The 23,375-nt window shown below is 43.9% G+C and overlaps 2 protein-coding genes across 2 annotated transcripts; both read right to left on the bottom strand.

The window, feature by feature from the left end:
• Positions 1 to 1,547: 1,547 nt before the first annotated feature.
• Positions 1,548 to 4,216, bottom strand: gprc5bb (G protein-coupled receptor, class C, group 5, member Bb; the record flags this gene model as incomplete). Its single annotated transcript, XM_080722722.1, has 4 exons — positions 1,548 to 1,592; positions 1,805 to 1,911; positions 2,124 to 3,276; positions 4,187 to 4,216. 4 exons carry the CDS (start codon positions 4,214 to 4,216, stop codon positions 1,548 to 1,550), a joined length of 1,335 nt encoding a protein of 444 aa, XP_080578848.1.
• Positions 4,217 to 10,468: 6,252 nt separating this feature from the next.
• On the bottom strand, positions 10,469 to 12,831 carry LOC308282375 (LITAF domain-containing protein-like; the record flags this gene model as incomplete). The annotated part of the gene is made up of 3 exons (XM_080722721.1): positions 10,469 to 10,574; positions 11,655 to 11,811; positions 12,732 to 12,831. 3 exons carry the CDS (start codon positions 12,829 to 12,831, stop codon positions 10,469 to 10,471), a joined length of 363 nt encoding a protein of 120 aa, XP_080578847.1.
• Positions 12,832 to 23,375: the final 10,544 nt, after the last annotated feature.

The following is a 23,375-nucleotide window of genomic DNA, read 5'->3' as shown; positions in this document are numbered from 1 at the left end:
ACTACTAGCCACTTTTTGCAAGTCACGTTACAGACATTCATACAGTAATAATGCTGCCACAAAGGAGTGAAAAAAGTCATTGTAGTTAAACACTTTCATGAAGGCTTCTCAAAGGACAACCACATTGGGCTTATTTACATAGAATCTTACCTCTGTTATACATTAATATGATCCCAGGAAAATTACGATATTAGCACATATCAAATTTTACAAACTATAAAGTGCTGGATGATTGTTTCCAATTGACACAATATATATTACAGAAGGTGTTTCACACCAAAAGGAATGCAGTTAACAGTGGAATGCAAAGTATTGTACTACTGAATTCATTTCACTATACGCTATAAATAGTAGTCAATATAATAGTTAATTGAAGAATTTAAAAGCACTGGTATAATTGTCCATGTATATGTATACCAAAACCTTACAAAATATTGAAGATACAATCATTTCTTGTGCTTTTCACATGCATTAACATCTAACAAATGTTAAAATGCCCATAGTTGAACAGTGTTGATAAAGTGCAAATTCACAAAGAGTAAACCCTGTACTACGGTACAGATAGGCTATAGCAGTATTAAATTGTTATTTATTCCCAAAAATGTCCCTATCCATCTGTATCAAAAGCTGTAGTTGCTGCCTTAAGCCCCCAACATTCCCCTATACCACCCATGACAAATTATGATTGTTAGGTATATACATGGCTTATATCCATTTGCACTTAGATTATATCTCAGTGTATACTGTGTGTTAACTCAGAGAGTTTACCAATGGAACCAAAGGCGACGCAGCCTTTGGTTTTTTTTCCCGCATATGGTGGAGGGGGCTGGAGAGGTTTGTGGGTGTGTGGAGGTAAATACACACTGTCCCACAGGTCTTTTATGTATCTTGTCTTAAAGCTCTACAAAAACAGAAGCAATACTTACTACAGCACTGATGATAACTTATTCACAAAGCAAGTGCAGAGATGATTTATGATTGACAGCCTGTAGCAGTGGTTTAGAGAGCCTGCATTGGTCTTAAGGAGCCTTGCAGTTGTCCACTTAGCTAACATTGAGGCACTAAACAGCTTCGCAAAAGTACAGTCGCAAATACTTCAAGACAGAAATACATGGGTTAAGAGAAATAGTTGAGCTATCAATGTGTCAGGAGACAGGTCAGGCTCCTGTCAAATCCAAGAGCCCATTCAAAGTGACTTCTTTAAAGGAGTAGTTCACCCCCAAAATGACAAAAATTTGATTCGAGTAAATTCACCCCCATTGATTCCCGGATGGGGACCCGTTTCGAAAAGGGTCCCCATCCGGAACGAATGGGGGTACATTTATTGTTATCACATTTTTGTCTTAGGAATGCGACAAAAAACTAAAAATATTATTGAACGCTAGTCTCCATGGCGTGACTAATCAATAGAAAAAAAGTCATTTTGGGGGTGAACTACTCCTTTAATGCTGTTTTCTTCTGAAGTGGTGATGAAATTCCACTACCACCAGGTCCACCATTTCTGAGGTATTCTGCAGTCTTCAATGCCAAAATTCAAGCTTGTACTTTCACCACAGATCTCTTCCAGTGAAGTTCATTGGGGCTGTAGGCATCTAAAAGAGAACAATTAGTTTGACATAATCAGACTTAATACATTGTCAAAGTTAAAAATGAGTTGAAAATCACTTACTTCGTGTGTGTGTGTGTGTGTGTGTGTGTGTGTGTGTGTGTGTGTGTGTGTGTGTGCGCGCGCGCACGTGCGTATGTGTGCGTATGTGCGTGCGTGCGTGCGTGTCTGGGAGAGAGGACATCTATCCATACTTACTGTCCCACCATTCATAACCAGGGCCATCTCAGTGGGTTGATAGACACGACCTCGAAAGGGGATGCCAGGACGGAGATTACGGCTGCTAGATGTTCCACCTTGCAGAGCTGTATGAGCATAAGAGCGTAAGCAGGATAGAAACCATTACAGACAAACAAACAAGAATACAAGACTGGCACTTTTGGCCCTGAGTTCTGTGATTGCAGGGTTACAGGGTTTTCGGGGATAGTTAATTTTGAGGGGTATTTTACATCTCCATTTAACACACACACAGACACAAACATGCACTGTATAGTGTACACACGCCAACATAACTTACTTGCACTACGTTCTTCCACAGATGTCATGGCTTTGGTCTCAGCAAACGGTATGGTCTCAGCAAACGGTATGGTCTCAACAAATGGTCGGCAAAGGGTGGATGGCTCTTCTCTAAACGGCGGTGGTGCAGGGGATGGACGCGTGTCAAAATAATCCAGCGGAGGGGGCAGCAGACGTTTCCTCAAGCAGAAGTGGGCTTCGGGGATGGCATGGAAGAGCAGTAGAATCCAGCCTTGTGTGACCAGCGCCACGGCCAACGCAGGCTCATCCCATGCCTTGGAGCCCTTCCTTCCCCCAGCCCCAAACCGCTCCCCCTTCCCCTTCGCTCTCGGAGCCTGACTGCCGTACAGGTAGAACCCCAGCCAGGCGACCCACAACAAGGCAGACGCCAGACAGGACAGGAAAAGCCAGACGCCATTGCACCGCCACCTTCTTTTGTCATTCGCTCTCTCCCCGTCCTCCTCCCTTGAGCCTCGTCTCGCCGCCTCCATCTCTCCTCCACACAGCACCACAGCCAAGGACAGCCCCATGCCTATCAGCAGCAGGCCCAGAGCGTAGCTGCACGTCAGGGCAAAGTCCAACGGAGGATATTCACACGCCGGGTGGCCCTCCCTCACCACAGTCAGCAGTACCCACTCAGCAGAGATGATGCCCTGAACCAGGGCTAGAGCCACGCTGAGCCCGACCAGGGTGGCGCCGTCCGGGCTCGCTTTGCCCGCCACCAGCCTCCGCAACCTCACGCCCTGGACCAGCAGGCTGGAGAAGCACAGGGCGAAGAGGGGACCCCAGAGGGCCCTGCGGACGACACAGAGAGCGTGGCTTTTCCCCACCAGGAAGGCCAGGGAGAGCGAGAAGAGCCCCACGAGGGTGGCGAGGAGGAGGAGCAAGGGAGCCAGGCCGCAGCGCCTGTCGGGGTCGCCGATGGAGCGCAGCCTGACCAGGAGGACCAGCGAGAGGACCAGCGAGCTGAGGGCTCCGCCGCAGGCCACCGCCTCCAGGACCACGCCCCACACGGACTCCAGGTCGCACAGCACCCGGTACGGAGGGTCCACTTCCACGCCGCACCCCCGCGGCGGAGGGGAGGAGGGCGACATCTGGGACACGCTACGGCCGATCACGGAGAGGAGGCAGAGGATGACATGGCCGACTTTCATCTGAGAGAGACAAAGAGACACAGCGGTTAAGGGCATTATTGGGTGTCATTTGGAGACCATATCCAGTAGATAGTAGCAGAAGCGCTCAATGATCAATCAGTTACCTAACTGAACATAAATACAATAGACATGCAACACAAAGACATACACAAGCATACCCACACACACAGCCTAGCACACAACACACAAGCTCGTTCTCACGGTTTCCATGGGAACGAGAGATAGCGTGGGCTGGCTACTTTGCACACTGGGCTTTCATGAGGCAAGTTACACTGCCCGAAAGACACAACACACACACACACACACACACACACACACACACACACACACACACACACACACACACACACACACACACACACACACACACACACACACACACACACACACACACACACACACACACACACACACGCACACATATACACACACACAATCTGACTTTTTGAAGAATGCCAAAAAAAATATTTCAGACTCACCGTGAGTGGATTCTTGCTGTTGTATTACGAACTCTGAAGAAGCAGCATTATTCCACATTCAACATTATTCACTCCAGCTGGAGGAAACATTTTTTGCGATTGTAGACCAGCAGAGAAAAGCGTTTCCATTAACATTCCAAATGAGCAAAATCGTCTTTTCTTCAGCAAAAGTCCCTGCGTGTTTTAAAGCGCTCAGCAGGGCGCACGGTCACATTGCGAGCAGATAACATTTTTGTGATGCTGCAGTGTTCTGTCACACCAGAGGACCACACAATGCATGCTGGGTGTCTTCACACACCCACACAGCTAAATATATCTTCTCTGCCTCTCTCTCTCTCTCTCTCACTCTCTCTCTCTCTCTCTAACTGTCTTTCTCTCAGAACTGTCTTACTCTCTCTCTGTGTCTTCATTCCTGTCTGTGTGCCTCTTACTCCCCCCTCCCACCTCCCGTCCGTTACCATGCTCAATGTGTGGGAGAGTCAAAAGAGATGCAATCCAAGCTTCACCTCTGCCCGCCCACACACACCGTCTCTGTGAATTGCTGCTGCTGCCCCCCCGCCTTAGCAGGGGGACCAAATCCAGGTGATAAGCAGATGAATGTGGATGAGCGTCAGTCAGTCGGCTCCTCATCTTGTCATTCTAGTCTTCTGTCCGCAGAGAACATTGTCCTCTCCTTCACAGCCATCAAGCACCTCTTCACCTCCTCACACAACAAAACACAGGTTCTGGATAGGGAAACTTAAGGATACCCATTGGGATGACATGCCAAATGGAAGCTTTAAACAACACAAAGTCTCTGGCCGTGCAGAGTGCACAGAAGTACAGTGAGGGAAGATGGGTTGAGAGGGAGGGGGAAAGCGGAGGAGGGAGGAGCAGAAGGTCATTTTGAACACTTCAGGCGAGCGCCACGTGGCTGATGTGCTGTCAGAAAGAGATGTTGCATAATACTGTGAAAGACATGACTCAGCCCTGCCCCCCTTTAAACAGGGGGTACTCTGCACCCACCCAGACAAGCCCACTACTACAGTACCTCTTTGCATGTGCACGTGTTTGTCTGTGTCTGTGTGTGCGTGCGCGTGTGTGTGTGTGTGTGTGTGTGTGTGTGTGTGCGCGCGCGCGTGTGCTTGTGCGTGTGTGTGTGTGTGTGCGTGCGTGCGTGTGTGTGTGTGTGTGTGTGACCAATGTACTGTATACTGTACCAATGCAACTCAAAATGTATATTTTTCTAGACAGACAGGCCCAGCCTTGACGTTGAGCAGATTGTTTGCAATGCCATCATTCATTAAACAACAGTAAAATGATTTCTGTCCATGCATTTCTCTATGCATGCCATCTGCACATGCATATTGACTTGGTTACTAGGGACCTTGTTAGCAGACCACGGCCAATCTCACTTACAGATAATAATGCAACTTATGCAAGTCTAGGTAATGTAAGTCATTAGTGAGAGAGAGAGAGAGAGAGAGATGTAGAGAGAGAGAGAGAGAGGCAGAGATACAGTATGAGAGAAGAGGCAGAGTGCAATTCCAACTGACTCATAATGACATCAGTCCTAATCTAGGTAATCCCATGGTTGCTATGGTCACGGTCCAACGGGACCAGGTTAAGTATGGGCCGTGTTATAATCTCATAAGCTTGGTTCTGTCTTGTCCTCAACCCCAAGTCTCTGCAGACATTGAATTACCCAAATTCTGTCCTGGATTCTGCCCAGGGCTATTGTGTGTGTGTGTGTGTGTGTGTGTGTGTGTGTGTGTGTGTGTGTGTGTGTGTGTGTGTGTGTGTGTGTGTGTGTGTGTGTGTGTGTGTGTGTGTGTGTGTGTGTGTGTGTGTGTGTGTGTGTGTGTGTGTGTGTGTGTGTGTGTGGTGTGTGTGACTCAGAGTTTGACACAACCGTATCGGAGCCCTCTTCATTCTACCAAGGAGACCCAGTGAGAACATGTCCTTCACAGTAATAATAGGCTCAGGTGGACACAGTGGCAGGCAGAGGCCTGCTGATGTGATGTCCCTGCCTGTTGTTTCCATCTGGTGCTGACTGCTAGAACTACAGGCAGTTTCAACCTACTGTATGGGCCAGCAGTCATCATCAACATGCAAGCTTGTGATGGACATTTCCATCAATATTTTATTTTTGCCACGGACGTGCAAAACAAGTGATCAGTTATATTACCAGAATCACATAGCCTAGCCCTAAATCTATATTAATGGACTCCTGATGTGCCACAGTCTACTCTATTCTACTGTATTTTTGGGTGAAAGCCGATCTACAAGCTCATAACACCACAACATGTTGTGTGCTTGTAGATCAGCAATTTTCTTTTTAGCCTATAATGACATGCCAAGTTTTGATGCAAAGGTGTCTAACTTTGATCAGATGTGAGGAGGAGGTCTGAGGCTGGGGAGCATCAATGGATTATGATTGTGGAGTTGTATTATAGTTTATTGGACACTTTTCTCTCAAGTGACGTACAGTAAATCAGCTTCTACTTCTGCCCTCCTATGCCTTGGTCAGGGACATGCTGGCCAATGGGAAAAGCGGGGCAACTCCCGAACGGCCAGTTCATTCCCGGCCGGTCCAGGCCGGTCATTAGGAAAAGAAATTAAATAAAATTGTTCCATTTTGGGAGCTGGGCGGCCAACAAAGTAAATCGTCTCTGTCGGGCAGAAACCTCGTATCTCCAAGTTTCAAATTTGTACATCAGCAGATCTACAAGCAGATCTACAAGCACACAACGCCTTGCGCTGCGAGGCGTTGTGTGCTTGTAGATCGGCTGTTTTCACTAGTTTAAATCATTTTTAAAATGATAAATACAAAACAAACGGTTTTGGACATACAAGGTTTCCACCCGACAACGACGAAATATAACTCATGTACAATAACTGGCCCACTGGCTTGTCACTTGTCATGATCTGAAATGGCAAATCGTTGAGTAGCAGCAGCGCATCTCTCTCTATAGCACGCAACGAGGGCCTCTCCAACTCTTTTTCCCGGGCTGAATCAGGGACCCAGCACGTCCCTGTGCCCTCCTATGCCTTGGTGCTCATTCTCAACAGATGACATGCCACCTGGGCTTTCTCTTTCCCTGCACCATTTTTCACTGTGGTCACTTACATGCCGTTGACTCAAATTGTTTCATTGTCTGACACACCTCACACTGTACACTCCATTAATACATTGTCTTTTTAATATTCAGGGAATCTAGTTGTCCTCACATGATGCAATCATGCAATACCACAAATCTCCTGCAACATATTAACGAGCAGGTCATCCCAACACTTTATGAGCCACCAAAAGTGTTCAAACGCATTTTTTTTAAAGTAGATTGTGAATATTTAAAATATGTTTTATTCATTTATAATGAAAAAGTATAGGCAATATTTAAAATTAAATTAAAATAAGGGTGCCACGGACACAGACAAGTCTTGGCATGGACATGTTTTCCATGGACGGACATGTTTATGACCCGCAGGCAGGCAGGCAGGCAGGCAGGCAGGCAGGCAGGCAGGCACACACACACACACACACACACACACACACACACACACACACACACACACACACACACACACACACACACACACACACACACACACACACACACACACACACACACACACACACACACACACACACACACACACACACACACACACACACACACACACACACACACACACACACACACACACACACACACACACACACACACACACACACACACACACACACACACACACACACACACACACACACACACACACACACACACACACACACACACACACACACACACACACACACACACACACACACACACACACACACACACACACACACACACACACACACACACACACACACACACACACACAAAAAGCTTGTTGAACATTTTAGCTGGAACCCACCAGAAACAAAAGAAAGGAAACTGCCTTTATTGTATGCCTGTGTTGAGTTGGCTACAGGAAATAAACCACAGTTGAGGAGCGTGCAAAACTATTGTAAGCACATGTTTGTCCACCAGAAGGCGCTAAAATTGCCAAAGCAAATGCATGTTGAAACAGTCATGTGTTGCCTGGTTTTTGGAATATACTGGCACTCAGATCAGCCTTAGTGATATTGTGTTGCAGCCTGACAGAAGCCCAGGCCCAAGAGCAACCAAACCAAGGAGCATCAAATATTAGTTTTCACTGCTTTCACAGGCCATAAAAAGACCCAAATCCAGTAGGCCTACATCGAGATAATCCAAGCCATTGACATGACATTTTGTTTTATATTAATACTGTCTTTTACTTCCATATTTTCATTGTGATGATGGCAACTGTGATTATACTGATACTAGGGCTGGGCAATATATATAGACATATGACAAAATCAAATATCACAATATCTTTGACCAAATATCTTGATACATCGACAAAATATGACATATTTAAATCCCAGGCGATGTCTGTTCTTTCCTGCCAAGCTGCAGGTAATATTAATACTGGAGCTCCTCATAGCAATATGATTAGATTGTTTAGGCTGAATAAACATGATGAACATTTCACCTTACTTATACATGTTACTTAATTGCAAATTAAATAAAAACGAAATATTGGCAGAAATCATGTTTCTATTGAATGTTGGCATTGCAAACAAGTTGCTCAACGTGTCTGTTTAATTGCAAATAACAATATTTAAATGTGAGCAATTGCTATATTAAAGGACAGAGGGCACCCCCGCCCTTTATCTGAGATGGAGGGAAAGGAGAAAGTTACACAATGTTCAGCATTAGGCCATGTATTGTATATTTTTGTTGTTCAAAATCTGAACACTCTGTGTAAAGTTTTTTTTTTTTTAGGAGAAAGAAAATGGGGGTCGACATGACTGGTAAATCATTTCAACAGGTCGCACGTCATACTTTATCAGTTGGAAATATAATATGTTCATTTTGTGGCACGTGGCTACAAGAGGAACCAGGAAGTTCAGGAAACTTTACTACATGTTGACGTGAGACATCGCTCGGTTACAATGACTAACTGATGTGGGGGCTGGGTAATCAGCAATTTAACCCATTAAGACTGGGATAGCATTTTAGTCTTTTTAGTTTTGAGATAAAAAGCATTATTTTATACGTTGGCAATTAAAAAATAGCACATAATTTATACAAACTCACAGCGCGAGTGGGGGGTCGGCGGCCAAATACTGTATCAGTTTTGTGGGTCCTTGTCATGAAAAAGTTTGAGAACCACTGATAGTTTTTCAAAAAACTGTTAGGATTTAGAAGACATTCTTAGAATCTGACTCAGGTCTTGGGTTAAAGTATTCCTCTTCAGATGTTAGTTTAATCCATGTTACCAAACACCCCACCCTTACCAAACACCCCACCCAAGCTCTGTATAAACAAACGCAAGGATACTTATTTGATCAAGACAATATACATTTAATTTCACAGTTAACAGTAGAAAGGCTTTTTAGGGGATTGTAAATATAGCTGCTTTTGAATGCTAGACACACTGTACATTTATACAACAAGTAGGCTACATACAGTACCGTAGAGGTACGGACATAAGCATAACATCATAACTACATGATAACTATGCAATTCCATCCTGCTACCCATATATGGCTGCCTTTTTAGCAGTTATGGACAATCATCTAATTTCTTTTGTAATTAGACATGGACTAGTTTGTAAATAAATCAGTATTTGTTTTACAGGAGGTATTAATTACTGGCCTACAGTAGGCTAGTAATAATATGACTATCCTTCAGGCTACTGTAGGCCATTAATTTCATGAGGCCACAAGTACAAAACTGCTCTGTTTGGTTAATCATTCTCTAGTTTGAGGATGTTGGTTTGAATAGCAGTTAGGAGTGGCACCCAGTTACTTACAGCGGTCAGAGAAAAACAAACGGACCATAAACCTCTTTACAATCACTTACAGTAAAGTGTGCGTGCGTATGCGAGTGTGTGTACGTGTGTACAAGCGTCTAATTCTTCCTTTTAACATTGCCTAATGGAAAAGTACGCGATCAGGACAGGTGTATTTATCAGGGCTATTGTTATTAAGCTGTTTAAACATACTGTACAGTTGGTCAATGTTCAAGCATAGTTGGGTATGTCAGTTCCCAGTGCGTGCACATATGCACACACACTTGTGTTTTGTGACGTAGAGCTATTGATCATGGCACATTGTGAGCATATAGACCTGTATAGTTTCACTATTTGTAGTATTATTGTTATTTGTAGTGTTACTATTTTGTTCAACTTTTGAAAAAAAGGGGGGGGGGGGGGGGGAATAATGAAGTTTGTCTGATATCATATTGAGAACATACAATGCCGACAGTGTATTAAAAGGGAGAACCACCCATTTTCATATTGAACTGTGTTATTATTATACAGTACCTTGATGATGTCATCATGGTGTACTTTGCAATACAAACCGCAAAATCAATCCTCCAGTTCTAGGCAACACAGAAAGGGGGACATTTTTCTTATTTTCACATAACGACTCAAAGGTACAGCTGTATATTAATGACATAGTTCAATATTGAAAATGGGTAGTTCTCTCCTTTAAAGCAAGTTATAATTTTGTGAATCCTTTTTAACATTTTGGAGAACATCCCTACAGACATGGTCCCTGTAATCTTTGGCACACCTCTAAGTGGGGCGGGAACCACTGGAGTGTTAGTTAAACAACAAGGGTTGTTTATCATCCGGGCTTCTCTCCTGCTTCACATCCGTTTATAGACATATATGACCTGGTTGCATTCAGGACAGCTATGTTCCACATCCTTGCAAGAGTCGACACAGAACGGAATTAAACAGCAAGGCCAGCATCTGAAATAAACAAAAAGAGTGTCGTTAGTTTTGGCCCTAAGAAAAGCGGAAGACATGGTTAGATAGCAACAAAAAGAGGTAATAGACTTAGCCAGTGGTTTTCAACCCTTTTCATGTCAAGGTCCATTATTTATTCAGGATTTGAGCCACAGACCACCATTTGATGAGATTTAGCCTCTCAAACCCAACACTTAGCGTTGGATATGATTTTGGATTCTATGCTGTATTGATGTTGGTACCATAGGAAAGATATCAGGCAAACGTTGATCAAAATAACAATTCTTCTACATTCTCTAATTGCGACCGTAGGTCGCAGTTTACCATCAGAATCGTCACAGCTTGTCCGTAGATGTCCGTCTGTCCGGACGGATGTGTACACATTTTTACGGTATATGGGTTTGCCGCTCTGACATCAACGCTCTGGCTTCACTGTGATGTCACACTAACAGAATCCCTTATATGCCCATATATGGAGTTCCCTGATGACATCAATATTAAGCCCATGTCTAACAGCCCATATATGGAGGCCACCTCGGCCACATACCACACTAACAGAATCCATATATGGCCAAGACAGATGGCCAAGACAGCCCATATCTGTGAGAGGCTGGTTCTACAGACAGGGATCTCCATGTATGGGCATAAAAGTGTATGATGTCAGACGGCATAGACATCATAGGACATAACAAATAACTGAGTAAGCATATTTGGGGTCTCACAGCACATCTCCATATACAGTACATGGATGGGTAGGGGTCTCCATATATGGGTAACTGGTCAGATGGCCAAGACATGGCGCGACCTCTCCCTTTAGGCACTTGTCTCCCTGAGGCATCTAGCTAGTTGTGTAGACTTCTTGTAAATTAAGTAATGCAGATATTTAACAATAATTTAACTCTTGAGAGTGTAAAATGAAACCAAATGGACCCTTCATTTCATTTGACACTCAAGAGTTAGAGATCTCATTTAGCTGGGGACCACCTGGAACCCCCTTAAGGACCACTGGTTGAGAACCACTGGACTAAGCAACATGCATGTGTGTGCGTGCGTGCATGAGTGGACCGACTCCAAGAAACCTACCCTATGATTCCAAGTCCGCCACAGATCAACCAGGTGAGCAGACCAGTTTTGTGGCAGGTCCTGGTGATGACACTGGCCTGGCAGTGGGGACACTTCATCTGCCCGGGGACTTCACCCAGGCTGGGCTGTACCACCACCACCTGTGTAACGACAGGGCCTGTAGGGACAATGACACGTTAGTTACTATTATAGCGCCACTGGTGGACACTGGACACAGTAGCAAAGTACATTTCTTGAGCATTTGTATTATTGGATACTTATGGACTCACTCCACAACATTTCAAGGACAAATACTTTTGATTCATTTCTAGGGAGCGTGAAAGTACATTTTGAATTATCCACTTAAGCCCTAATTCTATTTAAATGAAAATTTACCAGGAGTTTCTATACTTTGAGTATATACTCAAGTACTGGGGTTGAGTATACTTTGTCCACCACTGTCTACCGTACATCACTTAATATCAGAGCACCAGCTGGATTCATTCAGAACACATCTCTACTTAGGCTGATGACACTCTCCAGTGATGTGAAATCCACATGAGACATCCAGTATTCTATATTGTACAACAATTATAAGTCACAACCTTTTTTATAGGCAGAGAGAATAAAACACAAAAATAAATTCAGAGATAGGGAGAAAGTGTAGTGAACGTCACCATCTTGTTTTTGCTCACCAGGTTGTGCAGGATATTGTGTTGCCCCATAAGGTCCAGGCTGTTGAACTGAGGAGAAAACAAAGATATATTATTATTATTATTGTCTCCGCCAGTGGCGTAAAATAACCAAGTGTATTTACTTAAGTACATTACTTAAGTACAATTTTGAGGTATTTGTTCTTTACTTGAGTGTTTCCAGTTTCCAATACTTTTACTTCTACTCCACTACATCTCGGATCCAAATATTGGACTTTTACTCCACTAAAATTATTTGAAAACATTAGTTACTAGTTACTTTGCAGATATAAATTATAATATTATACAATATTTTAGCCCTATTTTATACCATGGCTATTTGAAAATAGGAGAAGAGAAGAGAAGAGAAGAGAAAATGGCACTCATTAAGTCTCTGGTCTGTCACCTGTTGGGCTGGGGTACATGGGCTGGGGTGGATAGACAGCTTCACCGAGGTTCAGAGGGGGTCCAGGGTAGGGAGGTGCTGCGATATCACCCTTCTCCATACTACTGGTTAATCTGAGGATGGAGGACAGAGAGAAGGTAAATACTACAAACAGTGGAGAGAGTCCAGACAAAATGCCAATCCCTTCCAAAGGTCATAATGAATAGCCATTATTATGAGTCATAATGGCTATTCATTACGAGAGTTATACCACCTCCATTGACCTCGTCAGGCCAGGTCTAGATCCTGTTTCCCAAACAGTGGGTCAGGACCCATTTGTGGGTCACGGAGCAATTTTCATGTGTCACGTAAAAATCCAATTTTCTTTTCCTACATTAACTGCAACGCGGCGCGAAGCGACTTGTTGTGAGTGAGCTTGTAGATCTGCCATTTTCACTATAGCTTGAGCCCCAGGCAAACATCTAATCTCTCTTTTGGGTCTAGATCTGAAACGTTTGGGAACCACTGTTCTAGCCTTCTATTGGCGAATAGTGACAAAGCGCTAAAACAGAGGTTTATGGAATGCTTTGGAGTCTATGGGCGTTTGTCACTATTTCGAGTTACATGAACCACGTGACCGGCACTGTTTCCTGCTCCTGGGTTAGTGTAACGCTCTAATAAACGGCCCCATGAGCAGTAAGGATGCGGAAATCTTCCTGCTACATTGTCATGTATGACACTTATATGACTGCTTTAACTTATTTTTTTTCTTTGTAAATGGTTCTCATAATATGCAAACAAGTCTTGGTTTAATGTATGCCCTGAATCTCAAATAAACAAAACTGTGAAAAAAATATATAAAAGAATCATAATAAATAAAAGTAAAACATAACATGCACAGTACAGACAATAACAGGCATCCATACTATAATTAGAGAGAGGTCAGTCAGAGGTCAGTCAGTAGGTCAGTCACACAATGCATTATCTATTCACTCGCTTCAGCGACTGATCTCAAATTTAACATGGCATTGGCCATTAGCATTATACACACGGTGACGGAGCCCGAATTTCATTTTTCCCGAATTCAAGCTATTTATTAGCGTTTCTTCTCTCTACAGCTCTACAGCCTGTTGTCAGGGTTACGGTCCGTTCCTCCAGGCCATGGGATCTGTAGCCCCGGGCCCACACACACCTCTCTCACAGTTAGGAATGTTATCTCTCTCTCTCTCCCCCCCCCCCAACGGGTATGGAAAAATTAAGCAAGCACATACATCCCCATACTTCTATTCACCTAATTTTGCTGTTAAATTATTTGTATCCATCATAAATATACACTCCTCCATGGGCTGCTCCTTACATTATGATGCTCCCACATATTCTCACGCACGCACCAGTTACAGTTACTTTCCCCATAACCCACACTCTGCACATAATTTTGCAGCACATATCTTCCAACGGGTAAGGTCTAGTTATCATGAATTTAGCAACTTATTGCATTCGGTTTGAAAACCCTTTCTTGGTTGCGGCAGTGGCCTGGCTTATAGCATCTTGCCACGGGTTAAATGATGGTTTTTGTTTATCGGGATTTTATATACAGTATCCATCCCAGTTGTTCCTGCTCAAATACTTTTACTGGCCATGTTTGTAATCCGGAAAATAGTTTGTTATTATTCAGACCCCCCAGAGCAGTAACACTGGAATGTTCACAATGCTACACTGTTTGGTTACGCTAGCTGATTCTTCGAGGAAAGTGTGTTCCAGCAAGCAGGTTTGGTGACATGGCAGTTTTGACAGTCTCAGCTTAACACTAGAAGTGTAAGTTGTCATAAAGAGGGGTGGGGGATTTCAACTGTGCATACCTCTGAAATTGTTGAGGTAACTTAGAGGTGTTAGCTTGAGGATGTAGTGACTGATTGTTGCCGGACCAGTAGGCCTACTGTATTTTCAAATCAAGTTAATCAAGTCAAGCAAAAGTGTTTTAAAATGTAAGCTGGTCAGGTGTGTTGGTACGAGGAAATGAAACACAGCACTGTACTGCATGTGCGATGTGTGTGTGGCTTGCCAGGTGACCCACATAATACGTTGATGGGAAATGGTAATACAAACCGCCAGGTGAGGAATGTTTGTTGTGGGTGTGCATTGTTTGGTACAATCACGATAAGAGTATGAAAAATAAGACATGTCCGTCTTCATCACATGACCAAAAAGATCATGTGTACCAATTTGCCTGAAACTTTGATAAAGTCTGAAGGAGCAAAACGTTTGTTTTAGGCTACATTAAGTCGACCTCTATAAAAGGCAGATGTAAAAAATGCATGGCAAATATTTTTCCTTGGCCTCTAGAGAGGCCAACAGTGCCAGAGATTAGCTGTTCACACACACACACACACACACACACACACACACACACACACACACACACACACACACACACACACACACACACACACACACACACACACACACACACACACACACACACACACACACACACACACACACACACACACACACACACACACACACACACGGTCATGCCTTTTGGCCTTGCGGAGACAACTATGTTCTATACTGTTCAGAAGAAGGCCCATTAATTAAGGGTGAGAGGTTTGCAGTAACACACCGATCGACAGCCTTACTCTATAAAGCTGTGATACAGACATACTGTATGCATGCAAACTGTGAGGGAGGTATCCACTTAGTCCTAGTCCTACAGTATATGCAAACAGACACAAAGACAAACACAAGCGCACTTGTTCTCTTGACAGAACTTGACAGATTCTACACGCCTGCTCTTTTTCTTTTAAGTAAATAAAACCGAGAGAGCTTTACACAAACTTTTACATTCATTATATGCACACATATTCACGGCACATATTCATACTGCAGGGCACTGTGCATACATGTATCAAGTGTACACACACATACACACCTACACATCCCGATACTGGTACATTTTATTATGATTAAATGGTTCTTTGGATATGAGACTACGGCAACAAAAACTGTAAATATTTCAGTAAAGTTATTGGAAACTGGAATACTGTATAATATTTACTTCTCCATTTGAAAATGTATTAAAACATCTGTATAATTAGTGGTTCACTACCACTACCAGGTGTTGTTAAAGGTGGTGAAATTATTTTAAATGATTTCTTAGATACTTACAGTATAAGCTATTTTCCCATACTTTTGTATTTTCCTTGACTTATCATCCTTTTCTCAGCCTTCATGCCCACATTTAATACAAAACAATTTAGACAGAAATATACTTATTATACACACGCACACGCACACACACTTACCTGTTGAAGATAGTTTGTGAAATTGGGACAGTCCTGCTGCTTCCTTGTTTGAGAAGAACTAACAGAGAGATGAAAAGACTTACAGTATTAGTATGCTCAATGGGAAGGAGGGGCAAAGCCAGGGCGTGACAAGGCTGAGTGATGCTTGGAAACAAACAGAGCCAACCCAACGCATCATCATCATGAGCACATGTTGCATAAATATAACATCTCGGCCCTACACTCATTATTTACGGGACAAATGTTTAGTTGAGCAATTCAAACAGTCCAGCCTTAAAACAGTGAGTGTTGACATATGAATGTCAACACGTATCCATTAGAGACTGTACTAGAATTTAGTTTTAAAATGATTCAGCGGTAAGTTATCTTCCTCCTCATGGTTTTCACTTCTCATGAGAGCAGAAGCCAGCTACAGGTGACAGGTTATCTAACTATCTATCAATCTAAACCTGCACATTTCCTAGTAGTATTAGAGAGGAGGGGAGGGGGGCAGCTAACACAAATCAGACAGACAGATAGATATCTCCATATATGGGCATAACATGAGTTTACAGACAGACTGATAACAGGTATTGCATAACTAGGTGGGGCATGAATTCCCAATTATCATTTTTCTGACTTCATCATTCCCGGGTAGGCCGGTGCCAGGAAGTAGGCTAATGATTCTAGTAATGATTGAGATCAAAGGCCAACTACTGCACATTAATGGGCCTTAATCTGTGTAACGACGGGCGCCGTTACTAAATCTAATTAATACTGGAACACAGTTCTGCATAAGTATAAAGACACAGATGGTAACAAAGTCATTTATTGAAGTTCAGGGGGGGGTGCAGGGCGTTTGGTGATGCTGAACGGTCTGTAGGTTTCACTCTGAATGTGTAGACTTGCCGGTCCCGTTATACACCTACAGATGAACAGATAAAGCACATTAGTTCCTGGGGGTCAACAGTCGTAGTATACTTTGAATTGACAAGTAGAATGGCAAGATGTGTGAAGGGAACAGGCACGTCCACACAGACATCAAAGGGGGGCTTGAGCCCCTGCCCTTTTATCAGTCTGTAAAAAGTACACTCTCCAGACCACGAATGCAGTTTTTACTATGCTGAAAAAATGCAAATGCCCTCTTTCCATGCCATACCTGAAGGCAGCTAAGAGAATTACTTCGTCCAAACTCTCCTGAACTTCAATTCAGCATTGTCTCCAGTAGGCCTATTGACTTGATTATGCTTAGTTCAGTGTGCGACGCGTTGTGAGCTTGGAGGTCTGCTATTTTCGATATTTCCACCAAAAGGCCTTTTAGAAATTTCAGCCCCTGCCACTTTAACATTCTCTGCACGCCCCTGGAAGGGAATGTAAAGCTGTGATTTGTAAACTTACCTCTGTTCTCCTCCTACCAGGGTGGTGTTCGGGCAAAATAGTTCCCTCCGGGAACATTCACCCTATTTATTAGTCCTGGGAGGGTGAAGCCAAGTGGGAAGTGGATAGAGGGGAGATTGAGGATATTTATAATGCATTTAATAATGTATGGTGGGTGTACATATTTAGTGGGCGTAGTGGTAACTGGAAATATGAATTAAAGGAGCATATACAGTACATGTGCTAGTATTTTAGGTAAATTTGTATTGTGTGTTATAGGGGTGGGAATATATGGGAATGGTATGGGCCAGTCAGTAGGACCCACCATATAAAAATAAGTCAGTCTGTGTATGTGAGATGAGATGACCGGTTGCAGATGAGACTGTTGAAAAAAGCTGTACAAATTTGTAAAAAAAATAAAGAAACTAGAAGCGGTGCTCTTCCGAGCACAGGTCTCCACCAGGTCAGGTATTACTGTAGTTATTGTGGCCTCCTGGTGGCCTCCTACTGTGTACTGATTTGCACGATTTTTGGATAAAATCTCAAGGAATAATAGGAAAAAATGCGTTTTACATAAGTCGGCCTCCTGGTGGCACTATAAAAGGCAGATATGAAAAATACGGGGCAAAGGTTTTTCCTTGGCCTCTAGGGAGTGCACATAAAAAGTTGTACGCTGATCAGTGGAGTTATAGGTAAAAACACGAATGGGCCTGTAATAGCGCCACCATGAGGCTGATTTGGATTTTTTTAAATGTATTTATTCCTCTGCCTATTGGGAATGTGCAAGCACAATTTCACCAAAATCGCACACTGAGTTCATGATTTCAGGCATTTTATTGAAAACGGACCAATCCTGCAAACTTTGGAAGACAGTTTTATCCAATCAGGATGGAATATGGAAAATCAGACAGATGCTGATCACATGACGGTAGAGATACTGTGTACCGATTTGTGTGATTTTTGGACAAAATCTGTAGGAGTACTGGCTGAAGGTTAGTTTTGCAAAACCGGCCTCCTGGTGGCACTAGAACAGGTCCATGTGAAAGATTTGGGGCAGAGGTCTCCAGGGAGTGTGTGTGCACAGTTTGGCAGCGACCGGGCCAACGGCGACGGAGATTAGTAACGGACGGATAGACGCACGCACGCACGGACGGACGGACGGACGGACGGACGGACGGACGCACGGACGGACGGACGGACGGACGGACGGACGGGCGAAAACATACTCTCCCCCATGCCTTCGGCTGGTGGAGACAATTACGTGTATGGTCATTGAGGGTAAGCAGTGCTACGGTAAGTGATATGGGCTAGGGTGTAGTCTGAAGACCACGGCAGAAGCTAGGGAGCGAGTCTGCCGTTCTTAGTGCAACAGGGAGTTTATTCACAATTTGGGAGCCAGGAGAGCAAAGAGTCTAGGATGAGTGGATTGTTGTCCTGGGGCTTTTAGCAAGGGTACTGTCAGAAACCCTGCGTTAGCTGATCTGAGTGAATGGGTGGGGTTGTAGGGTTCAATCAGGTTTTGAAGGTATGGAGGTGCCATGAATGCTTTGAAGGCCAGCATCAGTGTTTTGTACTCTGTCTGTGCGGGCAGCAAACGGGAGCCAGTGGAGGGCACGAGAAGGGTGGACATATGTGAGGACGTGAAGACTAGCTCCTCTCCACAACCACGTCACCAACCCTGCCTGTGCCTGCAGTGCACACCAGCTCAAATGAACCTCCTATCCATCCCAGCTCATGCGGTCAGTGGAAAGAAATGAGGCGTGTGTTTTGAGGTGAGCATTACGTTTACATCCTGACCTGAGTTCTTACATGCACTGCAAATGTATTTCCATTCCCGGTGAAGCTGTAAGAATGAAACTGATAAATAAATCATTGTGAAATCATTGTGAAATCCAACAAGCAAGAAAAACAAACGCACTTTCTCTTCTCTGCCCTGTCTCGCAAGCCATCGTGCCATCTGGGTGAAGATGTCCTGGGAAAAGGTTAGTTTTAGCCGCACTTTGGACACCCCTGCACTAGGCTGTGTATTAATGGAAGCAGAGGACACATGCTACCTGTTCGTTCAGTCATTTATAATTCAGTAGAGTGTACAAATTTTCATCTCCCTTGTGGGGGACAGATTTACTCTTGTATCCATTTCAGAATGGCACCGTTCTCCATAATTCTGCTTTTAATTATTAAGGAGATCTACTCTGATAAGCTCTCTGACACCTTTAGCTCCTCTCCACAACCTTGTCACCAACCCTGCGTGCATCCTGACCTGTGTTCTAACATGCAAATATATTTCCATTCCCGGCGAAGCTGTGAGAATGAAACCATTTGTGAAATCATTGTGAAATCCAACAAGCAAGCATGCATGATTTGAGGCATTGTGTTCCAAAACTGTGTTTTGCTAAAGTCTACCTGCTGGTGGCGCTATAACAGGCCAATGTGAAAAGGGTAGCATTTGTTCCTTGATGTAGTGGGAATATGTGTGGCAAATTTCACGGTAATCGCAAGCTGCGTTGATGATTTGAGGCATTTTGTTAAAAAAACGGAGCAATCCTGCAAACTTTGGAGGCCAATATTAGCCAATCAGGATGGAATATGAAATATCAGACGGATCGGACTTCATCACATGACTATAGAGATACTGTGTACTGATTTGCATGATTGTTGGAGAAAATCTGATGGAGTAATAGCAAAGAATGTGTTTTACATAAGTTGTCCTCCTGGTGGCGCTATACAAGGCTGATGTGAAAAATGCAGGGAAAGGGTTTTTCCTTGGCCTTTAGGGAGTGCGCTTACAAAGTTTGAAACTGATCGGTGGAGCTATAGGTAAAACCACAAATCGGCCTGTTATAGCGCCACCATGAGGCTGATTTCTTTTTTTTTTTTAATTGGCATTTCTTCCTCGGCCTAGTGGGAATGTATGTGTGCGATTTCATGATAATTGCACTTTGCGTTTGTGATTTGAGGCATTTTGTCCAAAACGGCTCAATCCTACAAACTTTGGAAGCCAATCTTAGCCAATCAGGATGGAATATGCAAAATCGGACAGATCCATGTCGATCACATGACTGTCGAGATACTGCCTACCGATTTGTAGGCTTTTTGGACAAAATCTGTAAGAGTAGTCTACAGAAATGTGTTTTGCAAACATCGGCCTCATGGTGGCGCTAGAACAGGCCCATTTGAAAAATGTGGGTTAGAGGTTCTGAATTGGCATCCAGGGAGTGTGTGTGCTCATTTTGGCAGCGACCGGGCCAACGGCGACTGAGATTAGGTGGTAACAAACTGCGAGGACGCACGGACGCACGCACGCACGCACGGACGGACGGAGAGGAAAGCATACTCTCCCCCATGCCTTCGGCTGGTGGAGACAATAAGCTGCCCTGAAGACATGATTAATGTTTGTGTTGAAAAGGACAAAGGTCGTAGACAGTCCAACCTCAGGGTGAAAGTGATATAATTGGTCCCATCTTAGGAACAAGAGAGGGAATGTTCTAATAAGCTGTGTGGCAGTTAAAGGACAACTAGTTTTTTACAACAAGGGTTAGAAGGGGCTAGAAGTGTTTACTGTAAATAGCAATAAAGAAACTGCTGGCTTATTGTGTCTAAAAAGACGTATTTAGCCACTTGTACGCATGCCCCCATGCGTACGCATGCCCCTCATTTTAGCACAGTAAACGCGATAAAACAATAGAACGAAGCAAATGAAAACATTTTAACACTCACTTTTTCTTTTCTCTAATTACAATCTAAAATATGAACCCTTGTTGTAAAAAAACAAAGTTGTCCTTTAAGTGTGGTAAAAGGCAAGAAGCACTATCGCTTCATATAAGCAATAGATAACGGTGTTATGAGTGTGTGTGTGTGTGTGTGTGTGTGTGTGTGTGTGTGTGTGTGCGTGCGTGCGTGCGTGCGTGCGTGCGTGCGTGCGTGCGTGCGTGCGTGCGTGCGTGTATGTGCGTGTGTGCGTGCGTGTGAGTGAGTGTACCACCCAAGGAAAGTTTCAAAATATGACCAATGATGAAAAACTCCCATACCTGGGGGAAGTACAAGTAAAACAATGTGCAAACACAGCAGCAAGATTTGTAAGCTGCTGTGATAAGAGAAGGATATCAAATGGAACCCAAGTTATCCAACCACCTTAAAAACCATTGTATATATCACTGCTCTGCCTGCACGTTACCATGATGCATGAAAACTGTTTTCACCTATACACATTTTGTTCTGATTGTATTGTATTGTATTGTGTACACTTCTGCTTTGGCAATGTAAACGTATGTTTTCTCATGCCAATAAAGCCCTTTGAATTGAATTGAATTGTGTGTGTGTGTGTGTGTGTGTGTGTGTGTGTGCGTGCGTGCGTGCGTGCGTGCGTGGGTGCGTGCGTGCGTGCGTGCGTGCGTGCGTGCGTGCGTGCGTGTGTGTGTGTGTTTGTGTGTGTGTGTTTGTGTATGTGCGTGCGTGCGTGCGTGTGAGTGTGCCTGCGTGTGACTGACAGTGTGTGTGTGTGTGTGTGACTGACAGTGTGTGTGTACAGGTGTGTGTGTGTGTGTGTGTGTGTGTGTGTGTGTGTGTGTGTGTGTGTGTGTGTGTGTGTGTGTGTGTGTGTGTGTGTGTACTGGGTATGGGTGTGTCTGGGTGTGGGTGTTGACACCCGTTCTGCTTGTATTGGAGTTTGGTCGGACTGGCCAGACCTGAATGACCTCTGTGTCCAGTGACCCTGGAGTGGGCGCGGTCTGACCCACAGCTTGTGATGGTCTCAGAGGACATTACAACTGACCCTCTCATCCAGGTCAGGGCAACAGCCACCTACTGTGTGCTGGTCACAGACACCTGCTAACAGCTGCAGGAGCCAGACCAGTCCTCATGGATCTACTCCAGGGGTCTTCAAGGTTTTCAGGCCAAGGACCCCTTAGTTGAGAGAGAGATGAAGCAGGGACCCCCACAACCTTTTCATAGATTCCATATAGTTTCATTGTTTGACAGCACAATCACCAGTGTATTTTGGAATCATGTCAATATGTGTTTTCAGATATTTAACCGCTTGAGCCGTCATTGCCTAATAAACTTGACCTTTTACTCTGTACTTAGTCTGCTCTTTTTCCCCTCTACACCAAACCTCTTTGCTGAAAATAGCCGATGTACAAGCTGACAACGCCTCGCAGGCAGCGCGAGGCGTTGTGAGCTTGTAGATCTGCTATTCTTGGCTACAGTTCTCAGAATATGGACACTAGGGTTCAAGTTGTTAATATAAAAAGGATTGGAAGATTTGGAGGGCCCCCTGTAGTAACACTGAGGACCCCCTAGGGGTCCCAGACCCCCTGTTGAAGACCCCTGATCTACACAAACACCAACAACTACACTGGACTGGACTTAAACCTCAGGGGAAACTTGCATGTGTTCCCTTTACTGATCACGCTGTCTCACACTCATTCCTTAAGAATTCTGCTCCCTGCCCGGACGGCTAGAGTAGCAGTCCGGGACTCCCCTTCTCTCTCTCCCCTTTTCCTGTCAGTCTACTGTAATCTATCAATAAAGGCAAAGGCCAAAAGAAATATCTTAAAAAAAGAAAGAACACTGCACTCAATGAGGACATCATTACATTCACTGTAAAAGCCAGACTAGAAGTCCTTACCCACAGTGCATCTCAGGCGCTTCATTTAAGGTTTAAGCAGTCCTCAATTTTATGTTTATTCTATGTGTTTACAGTAGCTGTCACTACTGGCTATACAGCTGTTAGTGGTAAAAGAAAATCCCTCCACCTCGTCACCGGCTTCCTCCCTATATGGAATGTAGTTTCATGTGTTAATGGTTGATTTGTGGATGGCACTGTTTCTATGGATTGATTATGATATGTGCAACTGAAGGTTCAATGTTGTGTGCTTGTAGTTAATCATAATATCACACCAGAGCTAAACTAAATGCAATATCATTGCAATAAATGGTAAATGATTAATCTGAATAAATGGTCAATGGTTAATCCTGAGCTGAAGTGAAATTGTGGAACCCATAG

Source organism: Nannobrachium achirus (genome assembly GCF_963921795.1).
Source record: "Nannobrachium achirus genome assembly, chromosome: 3".
Taxonomy (NCBI): domain Eukaryota; kingdom Metazoa; phylum Chordata; class Actinopteri; order Myctophiformes; family Myctophidae; genus Nannobrachium; species Nannobrachium achirus.
This window is presented reverse-complemented; position numbering and strand designations above follow the sequence as displayed.